This window comes from Typopeltis vanoorti, chromosome 15 (assembly GCF_054136105.1).
Source record: "Typopeltis vanoorti isolate ZY-2024b chromosome 15, IOZ_Tvanoo_1.0, whole genome shotgun sequence".
NCBI lineage: Eukaryota > Metazoa > Arthropoda > Arachnida > Uropygi > Thelyphonidae > Typopeltis > Typopeltis vanoorti.
Genome location: NC_143563.1, coordinates 269,488 through 290,000, shown reverse-complemented (window position 1 = coordinate 290,000; position 20,513 = coordinate 269,488). Strand labels below are relative to the sequence as shown.

The window sequence follows — 20,513 nt, the reverse complement described above, 5'->3', positions numbered from 1 at the left end:
TAGGAGTGGATTGTTTTCGTTAAGGAAAGCACACGTGCGCACGACAAGAGCAGTCTTCTCGTTAATAAGTCACAAACGAAAGACGAAAGGAACAAAGTAGGAAAGTAGCAATAAAGAATAAATTGCCTGCGTATAACGAATCAATGTCCATCCCTTCTAAAATCACGAAACGTTACTAGAAGCTTCTTTTCTGAGGCTGCAAACTTACGATTTCACACGATAATATATTGATTATTTATGCATTGCTTGCGATTTGGAACATGAGATGGCAGCAGTTCTCTCTCTCTGTCTATCTGTCTCTCTTTGTTTAATATTATTCTCACACACGAAAGACCACAAAGCTTAAAAAATTCAATCCGTGTGTGGTCAAAAAAAGTAGTCTGTTGATATTCTTCTTGAAGAGCTGCAGGTCGCAGTTCTTGGTACTTCTTCATAGGGAAGGCTGTTCCACAGAACTGAAGTAGAAGGGATGAAAGATGAATGGAAGTAGCGAGTTCGATGAGTAAATGGACAGCTGTTGCTAGTGTAGTGTTGTTGGTATAACTCGTTTGGGGCCAAAATGGATGCTGGGTCTATCGGTGGCTTTACCTGGATCTATCTCGTTGTTCAGCAGAACTAGTATCCATTGCTCCCCCTCGCCATCTCTGTTAAACCTACAGTAACACGAACAACAGCAGCTCCATGCAAATATCTGTAGAAGACGCACAACGCGGAAAACGACGGCTCTGAGATAGTTGTTGGAGACAGTCTGTGAGGGAGAGGTTATCACTAAATCAAACTGCCTTCTTCTGAACAGCATCAATACTTTTTGGAGAGGCTTTAGGTGCAGCACCAACAACGTGAGAGGATTATTCTAAAATCAAATGCATGCGTGATTTGTGCAGAGCTGCAGCCAGACCCCAAGAAAAGTGTCGTCATGAGAGAAAAAAGGATTTCGAGTATGTTTGAAGGAGCCTCGAATGCTATAGAAGTGATATGCTTATGCCGCTAAAGGCTAAGACTAAGTATTAATCCGAGAAGCGAGATGGTACTGAGTGTTCGGCTGAGTTTATCAATGCTCAGTTTAACTAAAGTGGAGAACTAAATCATTTTTGTGGAAAAAAATGATAAAATTGTGTTTTAGAAGCATTAAAGGTGACCCAGTGCTTCATTGCAGGATAGTGAGATCAGCGTTTAGGACACGTATGTAAATGAGCTTGAAGCTTGAGATGTTTGAGCAGTACAAAGCTTGCCACATGAGGAGGGGGAATGGAGAGTGCTGCCATCAGGAAAAATATGGATGAAATTTTGAGATCAGTGAGATAAGGTCGTTTATGTATATGAGACAAATGCCTGGAAATTTGTAAAAAATTTGTAAATTTGTATGTTTGAATTCAAACTTAACTTCAGTTTACAAGTGTGTTATTATAATGGAAGTGTTTTTATGGTTTTTTTAAAATTTGCTTTAAGTGTTACCACACCTGAAGAAGTCGTTTTGATGAAACCTGTTGTGTGCTCCATTAAATTAACTCGTTTTCTATTTTCTGGGTTTTAGTCAGTCAAAAAAAATGAACGTATCCAATCACTGCTGTTACATCCAATCATTGACTGTAACAGCTGTTACAGTCAATGTAACTGCTGATTATATATATATATGTGTGTGTGTGCGTGTGTGTGTGTGTGTGTGTGTGTGTGTTAAAGATACCAAGCTATTTTAAACCTGGATTTTACTCCATTTCACATGTAAGCAAACAGACAAATAAGTCAAGTTTGCGCCTGAACGCAATGCAAGCCTAAGTGACCCGTAAAGTAGTTGAAGTCTAGGCAACTCGTGGTAAAGTTGAAATAAGCTCTGATCACTATTCTTAATATTTACCCTTACTGCAAAGCCCATCTCCTTGAGGAGATGATGCTATTGATTAAAGGCAAGGGGGCCACTACCCAGACCGGTTTCGACCTTTATTGAGGTCTCATCAGTCGGATCCAAGCTTAGAAATACCAAGGTAAAGTAAGTAATACAGAGCTTATAAGTATTTTACGAAAACAAGTTACCATAAGGTGCTTTGACCTTATTAAATAAAAATCTCAGGATGAGAGATAGACGTAGAAAGTTTTTTACCCAAGGCAAAGAAATTTCTACACATATATATGTTTGTAGAAATTTTCTGGGCGAGAAATGGACATGGGCAGAAATTGTGTCCAACAGCTTTTGAAAGAGATCACAAGGCACAATTGCCACTTTGATTTTTGCGAATTTAGTCTTTTCAAACTAAGATATTAATAACTGTTTTATGTAAAGTCAAAATATTTGTCTCAACCTAATTATGATACCTCTTTTTCCCTTTGGACTGCACTGAGCTCTTGAGAAATCCATAGCTTCGATACTGACCGAAAGTTTGAACAGAATGAGGCGATAAAACACGGACACAACAAGTATTAGGATTGTTCCAGAGAACGGAACATTAGTAGGTTCATGGAAAGCAGGAACGAAATCCTCAGATATTCCTTTTTAGAGTTGTAGCTTCAAAGAATATGAGGATTTGTATGGCTGAGGGGGAAGGGTTTTCTACTAGAGTTCAGTGAGGTAACATCGTTTATGTATATGAGGAAAAGAGTGACAGAAATAACAGACTCATGAGGGACACTAGCATCGATAAGAAAATCATTTTTGCAAATTCCTCAGCATCATTTTCAGTTTGGTCCATGGAATAGGAAAAAAAGGAGTGCACTTAGAACTTCCCTTAAAATGCTCGATACTCATCAGAGGAGAGCAATTTAGCTCACAGCTGACCTTCCCATTTACAGACTCTGTCTAACTTTATCTTACAGCCACGCACTTATAACTCTCTCTCTCTCTCTCTCTCTCTCTCTCTCTCTCTCTCTCTCTCTCTCTCTCTCTCTCTCTCTCTCTTCTACTTCTAGTTGTAAGTTGTAGTTGGTGGAGAGTTGTAGAGTAGATGTCCTCCCTCGATGAGTCTTTGGACTCCCTGGAAGTTAATAATAATAATAAAACAGCGCAGTGCAAGGGAGTCACTCAACAAACTGACTTAGCAAAGTCATACAGCAATATTTAGTCCTTCAAAACGGCCAGCAGCACTCTTTGTGATCATTTTAGAAACTTTGGATCGAACCTCGTGATTCTTTTAACTAATTTTTGTGGTTCTAATTCTAATTTTCTAAAAAGGTTGTTTAAAAGCTTTCTATATAATAATAATAATAATAATAATAATAATAATAATAATAATAATAATAATGATAATAATATATTTATTATATACACAATCATTTAAATTAAATGTTTCATTCCGGATGTCTTGTTTTCTGGCGAATCGAGCGACTTAATATTCCTCTCCGGACAGGTTACCACGGCAGGGGAGGGGAGCTGACCGTGTCTCGGCCTTCCTTCGAATCTCCCCTGGCTGCCGCCTTCGTAGAAGCAGGAAAACTTCTCGGATACAACAACAACGACTTGAACGGACCCATTCAATCAGGTAAATCCTCTTTTTTTTAAGTCGATCGCTTGTTGTCGTGAGCGCTCGTTGACCTTGAATTTATGTTCTCTGCAATCGTGAATCTCACTAACCACGCAAAATATATTCGAATCCGTTCTCACGTGATTTTGAAATATTTAATAGGGTCAGTAGTAGAAGCTACGACACTCATCATGGAAATGGGGTGATCCGAGGGAAAAGGAAGTTTGGGAACTCCTCGTCTATCTTATAATTTATGTATAAAGGAATACGAAACTGCTACCATTTATAAATTTAAGTTACATGAAACCTGTCACGTGCATAAACATTTTAAGGAAGATGCCATACCTCGAAGTGTTTACGTGCGTTTAATCGCGGTTTGAGATGTTCTTGATTCGGCGTACGGAAGGTATGTTGATGTACCGATGTGCGATCTACGCAAATATTTAAATTGGTTTGTACGATTCGGGAAAATATCCTTATTACTTAAAACTCTTTTTACCCCCTTTTTATCCATTTCTGATCTCATTTATAACTCTACCATCACTCATTAGCGCTGCAAAATATGAAGAAACAACTTTTTTTTTGCCACGTTCTCTTTAAGACGCAAATCTTGTTGCGATCGCTAATTCTAATGGACTTAATGTTTCACTGCCAGAAATCTATTGAACAAATTATGCCAAATGGTTAGAGAAAAAAAAAATGCAGGTTAAACAAGTGTATCAGACAAGTTAACAAAAAAAAAAAAAAAATCACCAAAGAGCAATGAACGACAACGAACAGAAAATAAGTAATAATTTCAGGGAATGCAATTCGCTTAAAATCTAGAATTTACACGCGAAACATAAGAAATGATCGAATCAGAAAATCATCGAACAAAGCAATTCACCTTCCAATTCATTTCATGAAAACATTGCTTGGGCGAGGTCGAAAATCTTTGCAACATTCTCTCTCTCCAAGTGTCATCAACTCGTAATTGTTGAATGAACTGTGAATTATTTCTTTGAAAACGCTTGGCTTTTGCTTTTCAGATTTTAAACGGCACTTCTTTCCTTATATTATACTTCGCAATTAGAACTACTGTCCATCAATGCATGCGTCGATCATGCGCCTGTATGAAAAAAAAAAAAAAAAAGGTGAGCAACATAAACAATTACTTTTTTTTTTGTTTGTTTGCTGGCAAATGAATTATCAATTTTTTAAAAAAAACAAGTAATAACAGAAGCGCTCCGCACCCAGTGTCCGTACTCAAAGAAATGTGTCGTGTATTTTCTAATACCAACGGTCATTAATAAAGTTGTGCGATTCATCCGCTTTATTGTTTAGGCTAAACATCACGTGATTGTGAAGCAACCGCGCCATCTTAAAAACGGATTGAAAGAAAACAGAATTACCAGAACAGTAGGCTTGACGATCAGTAATCATCACGAAATTGGGGTTTTCCCAATCGAAGGGTTGATCAGAAGTTTCTCTAGGAAGTCGCAACACGCATGAAGGAATAACATTCGAAAAGGCGATTTTTAAAACTGTGGATGACCCCCAAACCACGTTGTCTGCATCCTACGTGCCGCCAGTTAATTGTAAAAACAACAATATTTCTCGAGGGAACGTGTTTCACTAAATCATTTTCTCGACAGGGCGTTTATTCGACGAGTTAGTTTCGCGGTGAACAGTCTTTCGACGAACTGCTTTCAGTGAATTCTCGTTAAGCCTCTTCCTTCCCAGGTCACCCCCGTGGCTTTTCAAAACAATCGCTGCAAGCGAGAAATTTCCCTTTTGCGCTTTCAGAGTGAGGTTTGTTCTTGTTAAGCGCTCGTTTTCTTTTGCAGGCTTCGCGAAGCCCCAGGGGACAATTCGCAATGGCGCTCGATGCAGCAGCGCCAAAGCATTTCTGAACCCGATCAAGGGAAGGACAAATCTTCGAGTCATCACGGCCGCTTTCGTCACCAAGGTAAGTATTTTCGGAAAGCTTCTATTAATAGAAGGAACCGATATGTGTGTATAAAAATTGACGCTGATTTAATTTTTTTTTGTAAATATTGCAACTTCTCACTCATTAAGAAAAAAAAATTCATTCAAGTCAGATCTTATATTGTAACTGCATAAACATCCCACTGTGCACAGTAGAAAAGATTCAAGAAACATATTTGCGACATTTTCCAACTTAGAACACGTTCTTCTAGCATGAAGGCTCGCTGTACATTGATTACTATTGATAATAATTATGATTATGTTTATTATTATTATTGCAATCCTAGTTGTTCTGTTGGATAAGCATCTGGGATCAATCAACAACTGTGAGTACGAATCTGAGTGTGGCGTGACTGTCTGTGGTAGATTTCATCAATTTTAACGTGTGGTGTGAGAACCCTGAAGAAACTCGAAACTCTTTCGCGCTTGTTCTCTGGAACAAGCTGGATTTTCAGATTGCATGAGTTTAGCCCAAACGAGGTACTTTCATGAATGGGGTGCGCGTGCACACAGACCACACGAAACCCAAGAAAATGTCATCACCATAGAAACTTAACGCAAGCTGGATGCAAGTTACACCTCACCTGGAAATAATGCTACAGAATGGAAGCTGCTTCAAGCGCTATTCTAGGGATAAGAAAGAAATCGTGGTAATGTTTTTTTTTTTTAAAAAATATTACGCTTATCCTATTGGGCTGACCTTCTTGGCCACCTGCGAAAAAGTAGCATCGATTCTTATAGATCGAATATTCAAACTGAGTTCGAGTTTTACCAAGAATCAGCTTTCCGGAAGATCCTCTCTATCACTGGGAGCATCCACAGGCACGCTTACGCCTTTCACCGGGAACACTCGGACCAAACTGACAACATGCATCTGGAAATGGCGTGAAAGCACAAGCAGTCCGGACGTGCACACGATGCCATCGATTCGGATCATCACATTCGCCGAACCAGCCTATTAATAAATCTTAGTTCATTATTATCACTAGATTAGATTTTTTTCTCCGTTGAACAAGAAACGTGCGGAATAATCTGCGAGCATTTATCCACGAGGTCACTCAGCGAGACATGAAATTCTTGCACCATTTTAATGAACAGTAAATAATATGTTCGTACGTGTTCCAATATCTTATTATTGATTGCATAATTCGATGTGTTAGAACCGTATTTAGATTTTCTTTATATATACAAGTAAATAAGTACAAAATAAACAAATAGATATAAATATAAAATGAAAATTCCGTATATCAGTAATATAATAGTAATTATTATTACTACTACTCACCCAAGAATTTAGGCATCGCATTGCCTGCCTCAGAAGTTTGTTCTGGGATATAAACGGTCGATTTTTTAGACAAACAGAAAGTCGCCTTACATTCTTTTAAGATACTTCATCCAGTCGCATTTACATTTCTTTATTTTTGCTAATGCTGGTTCATGATTCAATTCTTTAATTACATCTCCATTTCTTTTATGCTAACTTTTCAATGGATCCCAGCAGAGAAGGTTGTAAAACCATGGTAGTATAAAATAGCTGAGCTCAGTAGGTCGTGGAGTTGTCCTCAAATGTCCAACAAGTTAAAAGACCACTATGAACTTTTTAGGAATACTAAAGAATAATTTAAAAGACATATCCGGTTGTATAGTTTTGAGAGGCGAGGATGACAAAATAAAAATAAAAATAATAAAAAGAATAAGTAGTGCGAACAAAACTAGTGAAATACATTTCACTAGTTGTAATTTTTTTTTACGTTTTCAAAGTTTCCTTTTCACCATTTATAATCCATTTGATTCATCATTTTCTTTATTTCCTGGTCTTATTTATGCATCATTATCAACACCATTCTCTCGTCGCATGTCCTTGGCTCCATCAAATACTTTCGTGATCATCTCCTTCCAAACATATAGAACCAGGTGTGTCTTAAATTTCTTCAGTATTAATTAAAATTTAATGTTATTATTTTAAGATAGCCTCTGGTCGCAGATAAGGGGTAGCTCCATTACTTAGCAAGCTCTGCTATTTTTACATTATCAGGAGAGACATAAAACCTTACTTTCAGAAAAACTACGTGCCTATAGCATAATTCTCTATGCAATGTCAATTTTATTTATTTATTTATTTTTATGTGGCTCCCACCAACGAAAGCGTGTATAAACCTAAATATATGATTAATTTTATATATTTTTCAGGTTTTTTTTTCATTTATTTTTACTTAGTCAGAAAACTCTTCTCTAGAGGCCGAACATGGAACTTTTCTCAAGTCGCTTCAAGTCTTCAATAAGCGGGAAGATTGCATCATCTTGGGCGATGAAATTCATCTTCCACCTCCATACCCACCTGATGGTTGGAAAGTGGGTGCGCTAACCATTCGGCCGACCAGGGTGCAAAATGAGCAGCCCAGTAGATCATCTGGGAACACTGCTTTGGAGATCGCATCATCTAATATTGCAGAAGCCACTTCAGGCCTCCCACTGGACAAGCAAATTCAACTACAACGTAAACACGTTCACCTAAAAGAAGGATTTTAAGCCAAGAGCTTTCGGGTTAAAGAGAAGAGAGAGAGAGAGAGAGAGAGAGAGAGAGAGAGAGAGAGAGAGAGAGAGAGAGAGAGAGAGAGAGAGACTCGGCTTAATAGACCAGCCAGTAAAGTATATTACTGCTATTTTTTAAACATAAATGGCTTTATCTTCCGGTCCTCACTCATTCTACAGATGTGTCCAAATAATTGCAGCAGCTTCCGTTTTATAATCAGATTCCCCTTTGGTTGTATCTTCCAATAGAGCTCTTCATTTGTGATTTTCTGTACCCATCCCATTCTTAGAATCTTCCTGTAACAAGTTCTTTCCAATGCCAAAATTCTTTTTCTTGGTTCCTTATTCATTACCAACGTTTCTGATCCATGCAGTACACCGCTGAAGATGCATGTTTCCAGTACTCTTAGTTTTTATTTGCAGGCTGATCACTTTACTTTTCCAGATGTTATCCATGGACTTCAGATCTGTTCTTCCCTTTAAATCCTGATCTTTATTTCTTTTTTACAGTCCAAATCAAATCATTTTACTTCCCAAATATGTGAACTGTTCTACATTTTCTATATCAGTTCCATCCACTTGTATCTTTTGTTTCATGTTCTTCTCACCCCATACCATTGTCTTTATTTTTTCCAAGTTCATAACAAGTCCAAATCTTTTCGCTTCCTCATTTAACAGTTTCAGTGTTTTTTGTAGTTCTATTTCGTCTTCTTCAATAATAACAATATCATCTGCAAATCTCAGATTGTTAATTCTCATTCTGTGTACAGATATTCCTTTTGCATCTTCCTCCAGTTTGTCCATTGCTCTTTCTAAATGTACGATGAAAATGCTTGGTGATACTGATTTCCCCCCCCCCCCCCAACACACACACATCTAGTACCTCTGCTTGTTCTAAACCATTTCCCCAAATCATCACCTATTCTAACTGCTTCAACTGCATTCTGATAAACGCCTTTTATAGCTATTAGTTTTTTTCATCAATTCCACAGGATTCCAGAACTGCTAATGTCACTTTCTGGCCAATACTGTCAAATGTTTTCTGAAAAGCAACAAATCAGGTATATATGTTTTTGTTTTTTCTCCTAGCTTTCTCTGCTATTAACCTCATTGTCAAAATCTGTTGAATTGTTGTTCTGTCCTTCCTAAATCCTGCTTGCTCGTCTGCAAGGTATTCTTCCAATTGTGTTCTCAATCTTTCTGTCAATATCATCATCATCACTTTACCAAAGTGACTTCTCAAGGCAATTGTTCTATAATTTTTCATTCTATCTTATTTCCTTTCTTGTATAATGTCACTAATATTGATTTCACCCACTCATCTAGCATTTTCCCCCCTTTTTTCCATACCATATTACATAGTTGGTGCATTTCTGTAACCATACTTTCACCACCATATTTAATCATTTCTCCAGTAATGTTATCGTTACCAGGACTCTTGTGTTTTAGCCGTCCTATTGCTTTTTCTACCTCTCCTCTTAAAATGTCCATATCGTGCTCATTACCTGGTGGTGATATCTGCTTCAATTCTTCAGTCAGTTTCCCAACGCTATCTGAATCTAGTTTTTCTTCATATAACTCACTGCAGTATCTTGTCCACCGCTGTACAATATATTCTTAATTCATCAATACTTCGCCTTTTTTCATCTTTAATTGTGGTCTGTTTTGGTTGCCACTTTCTATTAATGGTTCTGATCATTTTGTATACCTCCCTTGTTTTATGCTCTCCATAGTACTGGTCTGTATTGTTGCATTGGGCATCAAACCATTTCATCTTATCCACTTTGACTGCTTTTTTCACCTCATTACACTTTCTTCTATATTGCTCATCTGTTTGTTCTGATGTTTCCCTTCTTATCTTCAACATTCTTTTCTCCTGTACTAACTTCAGTGTTTCTGGTCAATTTCTTCTTGATCGTGTCTCTTCTTCTGGTACTGTTTCTTCAACTGCATCTTCCATCGCCTTCATTACTCTTTTCTCTCTTAGATCCGAGTTTTTTCTTTGTCCACACTTTTAAGTTTCTCTTCTAACACTGTTCTGTACCTTCTTCATATTTCTGCTTCACTTATTATTGCTCTATCTCTTCTATTCTGATGTTGGGGTTTATATTTCTTTTTTTTTTTTAATTTCAACTTGATGTTTGCAATCACTAAACTATGGTTCGAGTCTATATCTGCTCCTTGAAAAGTTCGACACTGCTGTACTGATGTTATCCATCTTCTTTTAATCGTAATCATATCAATCACGTTCTTGGGTTTCCTAACATTTGATCGCCATGTCCATTTTCCACACTCCCTCCTTTTGTTAGAATTTTGTGTTACAGATCATCATCTCGTGGTCCACAGCAAATTCTAACATTTTTTCACTTCGTTCATTTCTTTCTCCGAAACCATATTTTCCCATGACTCTTTCTCAACCATCATTATCTATTCCGAATTTGGCATTCCAATCTCCTTTAATAATTAGTACATTTTGCTTTGGTATTGTTTCTATTCTCTCTGTCAGATCTTTGTGGAATAAGTCAATATCCTCATCTGTGCTGTCCGATGTGGGTGCATATATCTGGGCTATTGATATGTTAAATGGTTTTGCCTGAAATCTTGCTACTATGATTCGTTCATTGACTGGTTTGTAGCCTAACAGTGCCTCTCGAGCTCATTTGTTAAGAAGGAAGCCAACTGCTGCTTCGTGCTTGGTGTCATGTCCTGACCATATTACTTCGCGTCCATTGATCTCTCCAGATGATGTCCATCGCAACTCCGCCAGTCCTACTATATCGTACCGATATCTCTTCATTTCCTCGCGAAGTAGGTCTAGTTTTCTTGAATGTATGTACGGACATCTGAAGTGTCCGTACATACATTCCACGTGCCTACTGATAACAGATCTGTTAGTTTCCGTTTCTGTTTCCTTTCGGTATAACACTTTTCGATCCAACCCCGATCGCTCGCTTGGTATCGCGGGCCTTGTTTATCCGCTGGCATGTTGTAGCTGTTGATCGAATATGCATCAGATAACAATCGTGTTTTTTCTTTACAGTCAGAGCATCGACACTCATTTGACCGACCCTCCTCCTTTATCCAGGCTTGGGACTGGCACGAGACCCCCTAAGGATTCCATGGCGGAGCTAATCAGTAATTACCACTTGATAATCCTGCGATGCTTCAATTATTATTGTTTTCGTCTTCACTCAACTGTGATGTTCCAGGATTCATAGTGTGTAACGGTGGATCCCGCCTGGATTTTTTGTAGAATGGATCTGAAATACCATGGATCTGAAAGCTAATGCAAAATTGGCTTTTGAAAAAATTAGCATTTTTTTCTTTTAAGTACTTCGCAATCCTCGAAGGAGTTTATACCTATAGTATATTAATGCCATGGGAAGACTAAGATTTTTTTTCATTTTTAGTGAGTTGGAAAAAAAATGTGAGCATTTTTTTTCCAACTCACTAAGAGCGTTTTGTCCCGCTTAAGCACATTCAAGTCGAGATTCGAATCCGCAGACTGTTGGTTGGAAAGCGAGTACATTAACTAATCGACCTAGCAGATCGAAGTTTACGAAATTTTGCCAATAAAATATTCGACTGAAATGAAAATTAGACCATGCGGAAATCTTCTTCGGTGTTAAAAATTCTGTTAAATTGCGTCCAGCCAGAACGGATTTGTTGCATTTTAAATTTGCGACACGTTTAGCCCTTTAATTGCATTGAGAAATTAGGCAGGTCCACATTTTGCTGTAAGGAGATTTGAATTTATATAATTTGCCATCCCAAATAATTCCGCAGTGAGTGATGTTTGGACAAATTGAATCCGATACTAGTAGGAAGGTGCTTACGTTTCGCTAAGCGAGAGAAAAAAAAATGCGATTTCTATTGCTGTGACGTCAATATTCTAGACGAGACTGCTACTGCGAAAGACATTTTTCATCGTGATTCGAGCCGAATCATTTCTTCCGTATTCCTACGGTGTTTTAATTTCTGTTCTGCCTTCCTTTATTGCGGAAATCGGTCTGTGTCTACGTAGTAAACTTGAGCACTTTTGAACACTCTGTGTCGCTCCTTGCCCTTTACCCGTCTGGTCCAAATTCTCTTCCGCCATCCACATGAACTTGTAGCCAGTTTTCACGAACAAACTGCGGTTCGGTAACTGGTTTCGTACTTCGTGTTTGGATGGCAAAGCGTTACTGTTTAACACATGCAAACACAAAGTGACAAGCTGTCATTTTTCTTGGGGAGCAAATATTTACACGCCATCGTCCCCCCCCTTCATTATTTTAACACAATGAGAAAATAACTGAGTGCACAATCACCGGTGGAATCCAGTGATGAAGTGGTTTCGCTTGGCATTCCACTGTCCTGTTTCTGAGGTACGAGCGACAAAACAAGAAAGATCTTTGGCGTGATAGGAGGGTAACCCACTTCCAAGACCTACAATGAAACAGCTCACAGACAATAAATTTTAAGGGTTTCTATTACGGGATCATGTTTTGCAATTCGTGTCATTAACAGCACAACAAAATAATCTCGAGTTGCCTTGACACCGTTGTGGTGTGCAAAACTTGTTTCCAGAAAGTCGGTCTATCTGGGGGTTCACTCGTCACTTAATGAGGTTCCGGCAATCTGGTAGAGCGCTTTTGAATCTTTTTTTTTTTCGTGATTTGTAATGAAAAACATTTTTAAGCGGTTCAAAAACGAGAAATTCAAGTCATCGATCCCTGGAGGTATTGTTATAAGCACCAAATGCAAACAGCTGAATTTTTCCAGATTTTTTAAGTGGAATGTATTCCCCTCTGTTCAGCAATTCAGTTAATTAATTGGTTATGACGAAAGAATTAAAGATGTGGCTGCAAAATCGTAAACCCAAATTTATAAAATTGTTTCCTGATGAATGCACCTCAACGGGTGTACTAGATAGAATGATAGAACTAAATAACGGTATATTTTTATAATCACTAACTTTTTTTATTGGCTTTGTGCGTGGAGATTTACTTTCCTTCATCTTTATCATACTTAAAATTTTTTTAAGTATGATAAAGAAAATTTTAACTACACATTAACCTTCTGGAAAACTTAAAATTTTTAGAAGGTTAATGTGATAATTTTACTGGACTAAGTAATTATTGTTTCAAACAATCCCGAATTATTCACTCTTTCCAGATTCTCATTGATGACGAGAAGGTGGCCCGGGGAGTTCTTTTCGACCACAAAGGCATCACATTCTCCGCGTCATCAGCCAAGGAAGTCATTTTGTCTGGAGGGGCCATCAACAGCCCGCAATTGTTGATGCTTTCCGGTATCGGACCAAAGGAGCACCTTGAAGATTTCGGAGTAAGTGACGTCACTCTAAACTCCTCCTAAAATTCGAATGACTGTTTAGAATGTACAATTTTTGCTCATGTTAAAGAAATACTATAAGACAAGGGGATGTTGATGTCGCGCAGTTCGCTCTAATGTAACGTGTAGTTTCTTTAGGCAGAGTGGAGTTTTTCCAAACCATTTGGAGTCCACACCACACTTTTCAGAATTCCTGGGAGAGAACAACAATAACTTCATCACACTCTACACAAGGGATAGATAAGAGAAATATACTTTATAGGATCAGTTTTGATTCGTTTACTAACCGTTCTGTGAACGGTTTGTATACAATGCAATACGTGTCGGGCTAATTGGCGAGCGTTCCTTTAATTCAGCATCTTGTTTAACTTTTCAGATTCCAGTTATTGAAGACCTGCCCGTTGGCCTCAATCTGCAGGACCACATTGGAGTGAACGGGATCCATTTCCTCATTGACCAACCAATATCGATCGTCAGACCTCGACTGAAGAAGAGAGAAAACCTCGTGGAGTTTCTGAATTTCGGAACTGGTAAGTATTCTTAAAATTTCAAAAAAAAAAAAAAAAAAGAAAGAAAGAAAAAAAAAAGAAGCGATCTTGGTTCTTGTACACGATCGCGTTGCTTGTTTACGACATTCCCTTGCATGCTCGTGAAGTTATTCGCATAAATCCAACACTTGGTTCCTTTGGCACCTGCTTATTGAATGATTGGGGACTAAAAATATCGATCCCTTGAGAAAACTTCCAGTCTGCGTTATCGCCGTTTATGCTTTCCTGCTATTTAGGGATTTTATTTTGGGGTCACTTCATCTTCCCGTCATCTCCGTGTCTATTCCTCGCAACGCCGAAAGAAGATTGAATTTTTCGCCTGTTTTTATTAAACAAGATTGAAAAGTTTAATTTCGCAGAAGTGCATTGGAATAGGATTAAATGGCAATCCCAGGGTCCCGTTCATCCAAATGGTCCGATTACACCGAAATGAAATTTAAACTTTCAATTAAAGGAAAATCCACTCTGGTTGGTGGGATCGGAGGATTCTGCATTTGGAGCCAAAGCAAAGATTATGCTCTTCTTGCTAGTTTGTTTTTCTGGACCCAAGTTTCAGGGAGAAAAGCCCTTCTGACTCGTAAGGGACCGGCTACTCACCTTCAGTCGAACAGCCCCGGTTAAGGTTCTTCGCTTCCTAGACGGGTTCGAACCCATGTCTCTCCAACCACGAGATATTGTTGAATGCTGCTGGAAATAGCAGGAAATGCGCCATCCGCCATAAAAAAGATTTTGACCAAATACTCCATGACATTTTAATTTAAAAAAAAAAAAAAAATATATATATATATATATATATATATATATATATATATATATATAAAGTTGAAAGTATAAGAGTTATGGATAAATATGTTGAGTAGCCTAAAAGCTGTAACCATAAACTGTAAAAAAATAACTATAGCGGCTTACGTTACGTCCAATGGCGATCGCCCTCAGGGTTTTGGTTTTTGGTAAATCATGTTTATGCAGAAATAATTTTTATGATTCACAGTTTCCAAGTGAAATATAAATCGCTACGCAGGCGTAGATGAATTTTGCTAGTTTGTTTTATTTTTTTGTTTTGTACTGAAAGTGGCAAGAAGTTTCCGCTGGTCTGAGACTAATATTTGGCTAATGAGACACTAATTTTTTTTTATTTTTTTTTTCCTTCCCAATATGCAGTGCGTTTCCGTCCGTAGTGGCTTCTTGCATTAAACCAGTTTAACGGTCACTGAACAGCGGTGAAAAATATCTTCACAATTTCATTTGAACTTCTGTTTCAGGTCCCTTCACCGTCCTCGGAGGAGTCGAAGGACTGGCGTTCATCAATACTCCGCTAGCCAACAAATCCGACGACTGGCCCGATGCCGAGATCCACTTCGTGTCGAGCAGCCCTGCTTCGGACGGAGGTCAATCGACGAGAAAAGTCACCGGAATGAAAGATGAGGTGAGGAACAACCCTCGAATCTCACTCTTGGCCATAAACAACATTACCCTTCCGACGATGGGGGGAAACAGAGGAGATCTTTAATGGGAGCAGTTCGTTGTGTTAGAAATGTGACAATTTCAGACAGAGGGATGGATGGGGTGGAAGGGGAATAGCTTACTTAAGGACGAGACAGTTCAAGCACTAAAGATTTCAATGTTCGTCCTTCTATCTTCTCATTCGTAAGCGGTCCTTTTTTAAATATATCGTAATTTTCCCCCTTTTATGTTAACAAATAATTAGCAAGAAAGGGGTAAAATAGCTAACTTGATTATAGCTACACGAAAAATGCTGATTGCCTTAATTCTATTTTTTTCAGGTGTGGAAAGCGGTTTATTTGCCGTACAATTATCGAGACACAATGACCCTCCACCCGGTCTTGTTGAGGCCGAAGAGCAGAGGTTATGTGAAACTTCGCTCCAGAGATCCGTACACTCCACCAGTAATGGATCCCCGCTATCTGACCAACGAGGAGGATCGCAAAGTGCTCGTAGAAGGTATTTTGCTTCATGAAATTTTTTAATCAAATCGTTTTTTTTTTTTAAATTTCAGACAGATATGGCCCTTCATCATCATCATCAATTCCTGATATATACTCTCAAAGGATAAATGGAATACGATAATAGTATACGATAATCAAGTTCACATTACTGCTAGTTTACCATCAACGATTTCTTCCAAATGAATCCATTTTCGACCTACTCAACAGCTTAATGGATCATTTAAGTCTAATGTTGTCATCGCTAGGTTTCTCCATTTGGCATTGACTACTTCTGGTGTAGAGGTTTCTTACAGCTATCTTAGATCTGTAATTACCACATTCGTCCGTCGTGCTGTAGGTCTTCTAGCAGCTTCTTCTTTTCAAGTTTATTTCTAAGCATTTGTCTGACAATTGGCGACTATCTAACCTAAAAATGGCCAAACCACTTAATTCTAATATTTTTCATGAATGATAGAATGCTGGGCCTTTGAATTCACAGTTTCTCGTTATGTCATCGTTCATCCAGTTCCAGCATTTTGACAAAACTTTTTCTCAACTGTAATGTGTTCCATTTTCTCCCTCTTTTGATGGGCATGTTTCACAACCGTAAGCTAATATCGGTGGTGCATAGCTTAAACAGAGTTTGAGTTTTCTTTGGATTATCTTTGGATAAGCCAATAGGGTGTTCTTCCCATTCACTGCTATTGGAAAAAAGTCATTAAAGACCTAATTGAAGAATGACTTTTTCCACTGCTGAGTTGAGCAAGGTCTGGGAGAGCACACCTGCTTGGCGAAGCCCAGATTTCATTTTAAATTTTCATGAATATTCCTGTGGGAAATGTACCTTGCAAAGGTACTTGCAAATGACAGAAACACCTCTATAGTTTCTGGTAATCGTGGATCTCCTTTTTCAAAACTAGTTTGAGGATTTTTCAATATTTTCTTCTAAACATTGTGCCTCTGGTATTAAGTTTTCATTTGATGCTTCGTTTAGCACTTTAAAACAATTGAATCTCCTTGGTTGTTACTCAGCATTCGAATTTGTGGTTTTCCTCTTTTAAGTGCTTCGAGGTATTTCCAATTTCTTCAATTAATTTTTTCTCTGCTAGCTTTTTTCTATTAACGCAAAAATTTCTGGAGGTCCTATAGTTCTCATTATCTTCCAGGGATGGTCCTACAGATTTCATTGCGTTTCTTTACTGTTTTTTTTCTTTCGTTTTTTGCGAATTGAATTAATTAATGTCCAAATGAATGCGCTTACTATTGCAGCTATTACGCATCGTTCGCTTTGTTATTATTCTTATTGCAATTTGCTGTTTTAAGGATACTTGTGACATAAGACTGAATGATATATGCACGTAAACACAAGAAAGATATTTAATTAACCAAATATTTCGGTCTGGAAATAGCAGACCATCCTCAGTAAATGTACCTTGAAGTCTGGAAATAGCAGACCATCCTCATTCTGAGGATGGTCTGCTATTTCCAGACCGAAATATTTGGTTAATTAAATATCTTTTTTGTGTTTACGTGCATTTATCATTGCGGCTTTAAAATATACAAAATTACATAATTCAGGAGCAACAACTAATCAGGGACATAACGCAGAAATTGTTAAAAATGAAGTTAAAAAATAACCTGAAGGTAATAAATGATTTTCATCAACTGTTGCCAGATCATCGAACTCGCGTTTTTGAAATGTTCGAAGCATTCTTGAAAAAGAAAAAAGGCTTTACCACCTTCGGCGGTGTGAACTTATCTCTTTCCCCCCACACGATAATATCCTGATCATGTTATTTTAAGAAGAGCAGTCATCTCAAGACGTGGAAATTTCTAAGGTGTAGCTAGGGGGGGGGGATGGCTGCTCGGGGAAGAAAAGAATTTTCAAATGTCACATGCCAAGAGTCGTTCTTCAGTTGAGCCAGTCTTTCATTTGCCGTTGATGATTTTGTCAGCACATTTTCCCGGTAGGGGGGGGCGTTTTTCTAAACTAACGTGAGAATTAACAGCGATGTTTTCTTATTGCAGCCTTGAAGATCTGCATCGAAGCTGGATACTCGTCTCCGTTTAAGAAGTTCGGGTCGAGACTGTTCGAAACAGTTTTCCCTGGCTGCGAGCAGTTCGACCTCTACTCCGACGACTACCTGAGGTGCGTAGCCCAGTCGTACACCGTGACCATCTATCACCCTGTAGGAACGTGCAAGATGGGTTCCGTCAACGACAGTTCGACAGTTGTCGACCTCGAATTAAGGTGCGTGTTCAGCTCGTAACATTGGCCAAGAACTCAAAAAATCTCTTTTCCAGAAATTCACTCTTCGATTTTTGACCCCACAAAGCGGTAGAGACCACCAGGGAAGTCTTATGGTTGCGCACCCATCATGTCTGATTGGAATCTTTTTCTTCATACTTACTGAATTTCCTTCCTGATAGGTAAAAGAGTTGACGCTCTCATCAGAGATCACTTTTTCTCCTCGCTTGTCAAACGCAACTCAGCAGCTCTTGCTAAAGTACCGACTTCTGTCTTTCACTCTGATGGTTTATAAATGAACCCAAGCGTATATCTGTGCTGTATGCATATTGCATGTTCAACTAAAAATAAAACCCTCGTGCTTCACGAATTGTCGTCATCGCTTCCATCTTCCCGATTCAACAGGGATGTTCGTCATATGACCTAACACTGCTGTAACTCTCCGAGATAATTAAAAGTTCTTTCTAGACCCAAATCGGATTAGAATGAAACAAATTCCTGTTGCCCTTCCCACTCACATTCACTGATGAACATTTTATTAAGTTTCTAATTTTTTTGCTTCTAATTTTTTGCGTCTCTTCTCTCTTTCCAGGGTGAAAGGGGTGCGTGGTCTACGCGTAGTGGACGCTTCTATCATGCCGACTATAGTGAGTGGCAACACTAACGCCCCGGTGATCATGATTGCAGAGAAAGCTGCAGATATCATCAGAGGACGAACACACTGAAGCAGAACCCACACTGGTGAGGGCCGCCGTCAGTCAGCTTATAAACATTCCACAGGATCGTATACAGTGCAGTGCAGTGCAGAGGTCTAAAACCGGAAGTTCCGAAAACGTTTAGTGTGGATCCACAACTACGAGAGCATCAGACCATCCATATCCACAGGTCAACTCGAAGGAGAAAAATACTTCCTCTGGAGGAAGAGGATCCGAGCAAGCGCTTGTTCTGGTTCACGCTTACAATATTCATCAAAACACAAAACGGGTATGAGTGTTGAGTGTGATACGTTATGAGTCAAAAGGAAATTAAAGTTAAAAAGAAAGGAAAACTATCACCCTTCATAAAATCGCAAAGGTTCATCTGCTAACTTCAACTTCTCTCTCTCTCTCTCTCTCTCTCTCAGAGAAAAAGAATATCACAGAAGAAATCTTCTCAGCGGCTGAATTCGAACGCTAGCATTTTAGATTCCATTTTTGATCGACTTCGTTTTCTCCTTTTCTTGCAGAAGTGAAGAGACAAGCGCCAAACATTTCCAGTCACGATCATTGTGTCCAGCAAGGATTCCAGTTATGAACTTTTATTGGATAATATTTTAAAGAAACGAACAACAAAACTCTCATTAAGTTATTTAATCTGCGGGAAGATAAAGTTCTAGAGAAGTGTACTGCACCGCCTTGTAACAAGTTTGTGTAATAAACTATTTAGAAACTTGTCGACTTATTATTTTAAATGCAAGTGACACTAGAAAAGAGAATCACTGACCATTCTTCCACAAATTCCATCAAGAAATCGTCAATTTACAATAACAGAAATTAGCACATGGGCCGAGATTTTAATAATTCAGTATTTTAACTTATAATTACATCGGCAAAGTAGATCGAACATTATTTCAGAACCGAATGTTTGTAGAAACTATGAACATTTCCTAAGTTGATCGGAGAGCTTACGAGAATACAATCCTCGGCATCCCCGAGTTGTCTTAGCTTGCACTACTTAAAAGACATCGGTGCTGCCCAAGATTACGAAACTTTCATAGTTTTTCCAACACTCGGCTTTGAAATAATGTTGGATCCACTTTGCCGATGTTATTTTACATCGCCGAAATTAAGCCGTTTGTTCAACTAATATCGAAGAAAATTTCGTTGAACCTTTGTTTGTGACGTACTTATAATTACAACGCAAAATTAAATTACAATATAATTTAATGCATTCGATTCAGATACAACTAAATTTTAAAAGAATAAAATGCGCTTCTGAAATTATCTGCCGACACCAATCCTCCCCACTTTTCTCTAAAAGTCTCACGAGCTTTATTTGGAATTTCGTTTCGCCATGAATGAAATTTCACCATCTTACACGATATCAAAGCTGTCAACTGAGAATATGAGAAGCTCTTTGAGTTTTATTTTTACTTTCAGAAAATAAATGCTGTAGATTATAGTTGTTCGTTAAAGAACTATAAAAACTGCACCCTTCTCCCTGCAAGACTGATTGTTCAAGTGAAAGACATCCCACCAATAATCAAAGGTTACATTTACGAGCGGAATGAAAGATAGAATGAAAAAAATAGAATGGAATCCAATAGAATGAAAAAAAAAAACAATCGTGATTCCTATCTTTAAAAAAAATAGTAGCGATGACCCTAAAAATGATAGAGGTATCAGTATACTAAATTCCTGTTACAAAATATAAAGCAGAATTTTAAATAAAATAATAAAATATTCTGAAAGCATTATTTTAGAAGTACAGAATGGATTTAGAAAAC

At 38.1% G+C, this 20,513-nt stretch overlaps 1 protein-coding gene across 1 annotated transcript in view; it reads left to right on the top strand.

The window, feature by feature from the left end:
* LOC150098288 (glucose dehydrogenase [FAD, quinone]-like) overlaps nt 1-18,753 on the top strand; it is a 37,791-nt gene extending 19,038 nt beyond the window's left edge. The window contains exons 4-11 of the mRNA XM_090405117.1: nt 3,339-3,470; nt 5,279-5,400; nt 13,110-13,280; nt 13,663-13,816; nt 15,097-15,260; nt 15,619-15,796; nt 17,809-18,031; nt 18,621-18,753. Of these exons, the coding sequence (XP_090261243.1) occupies nt 3,339-3,470; nt 5,279-5,400; nt 13,110-13,280; nt 13,663-13,816; nt 15,097-15,260; nt 15,619-15,796; nt 17,809-18,031; nt 18,621-18,753 (1,277 nt within the window). The remainder of the gene's footprint in view (nt 1-3,338; nt 3,471-5,278; nt 5,401-13,109; nt 13,281-13,662; nt 13,817-15,096; nt 15,261-15,618; nt 15,797-17,808; nt 18,032-18,620) is intronic.
* Nucleotides 18,754-20,513: the final 1,760 nt, after the last annotated feature.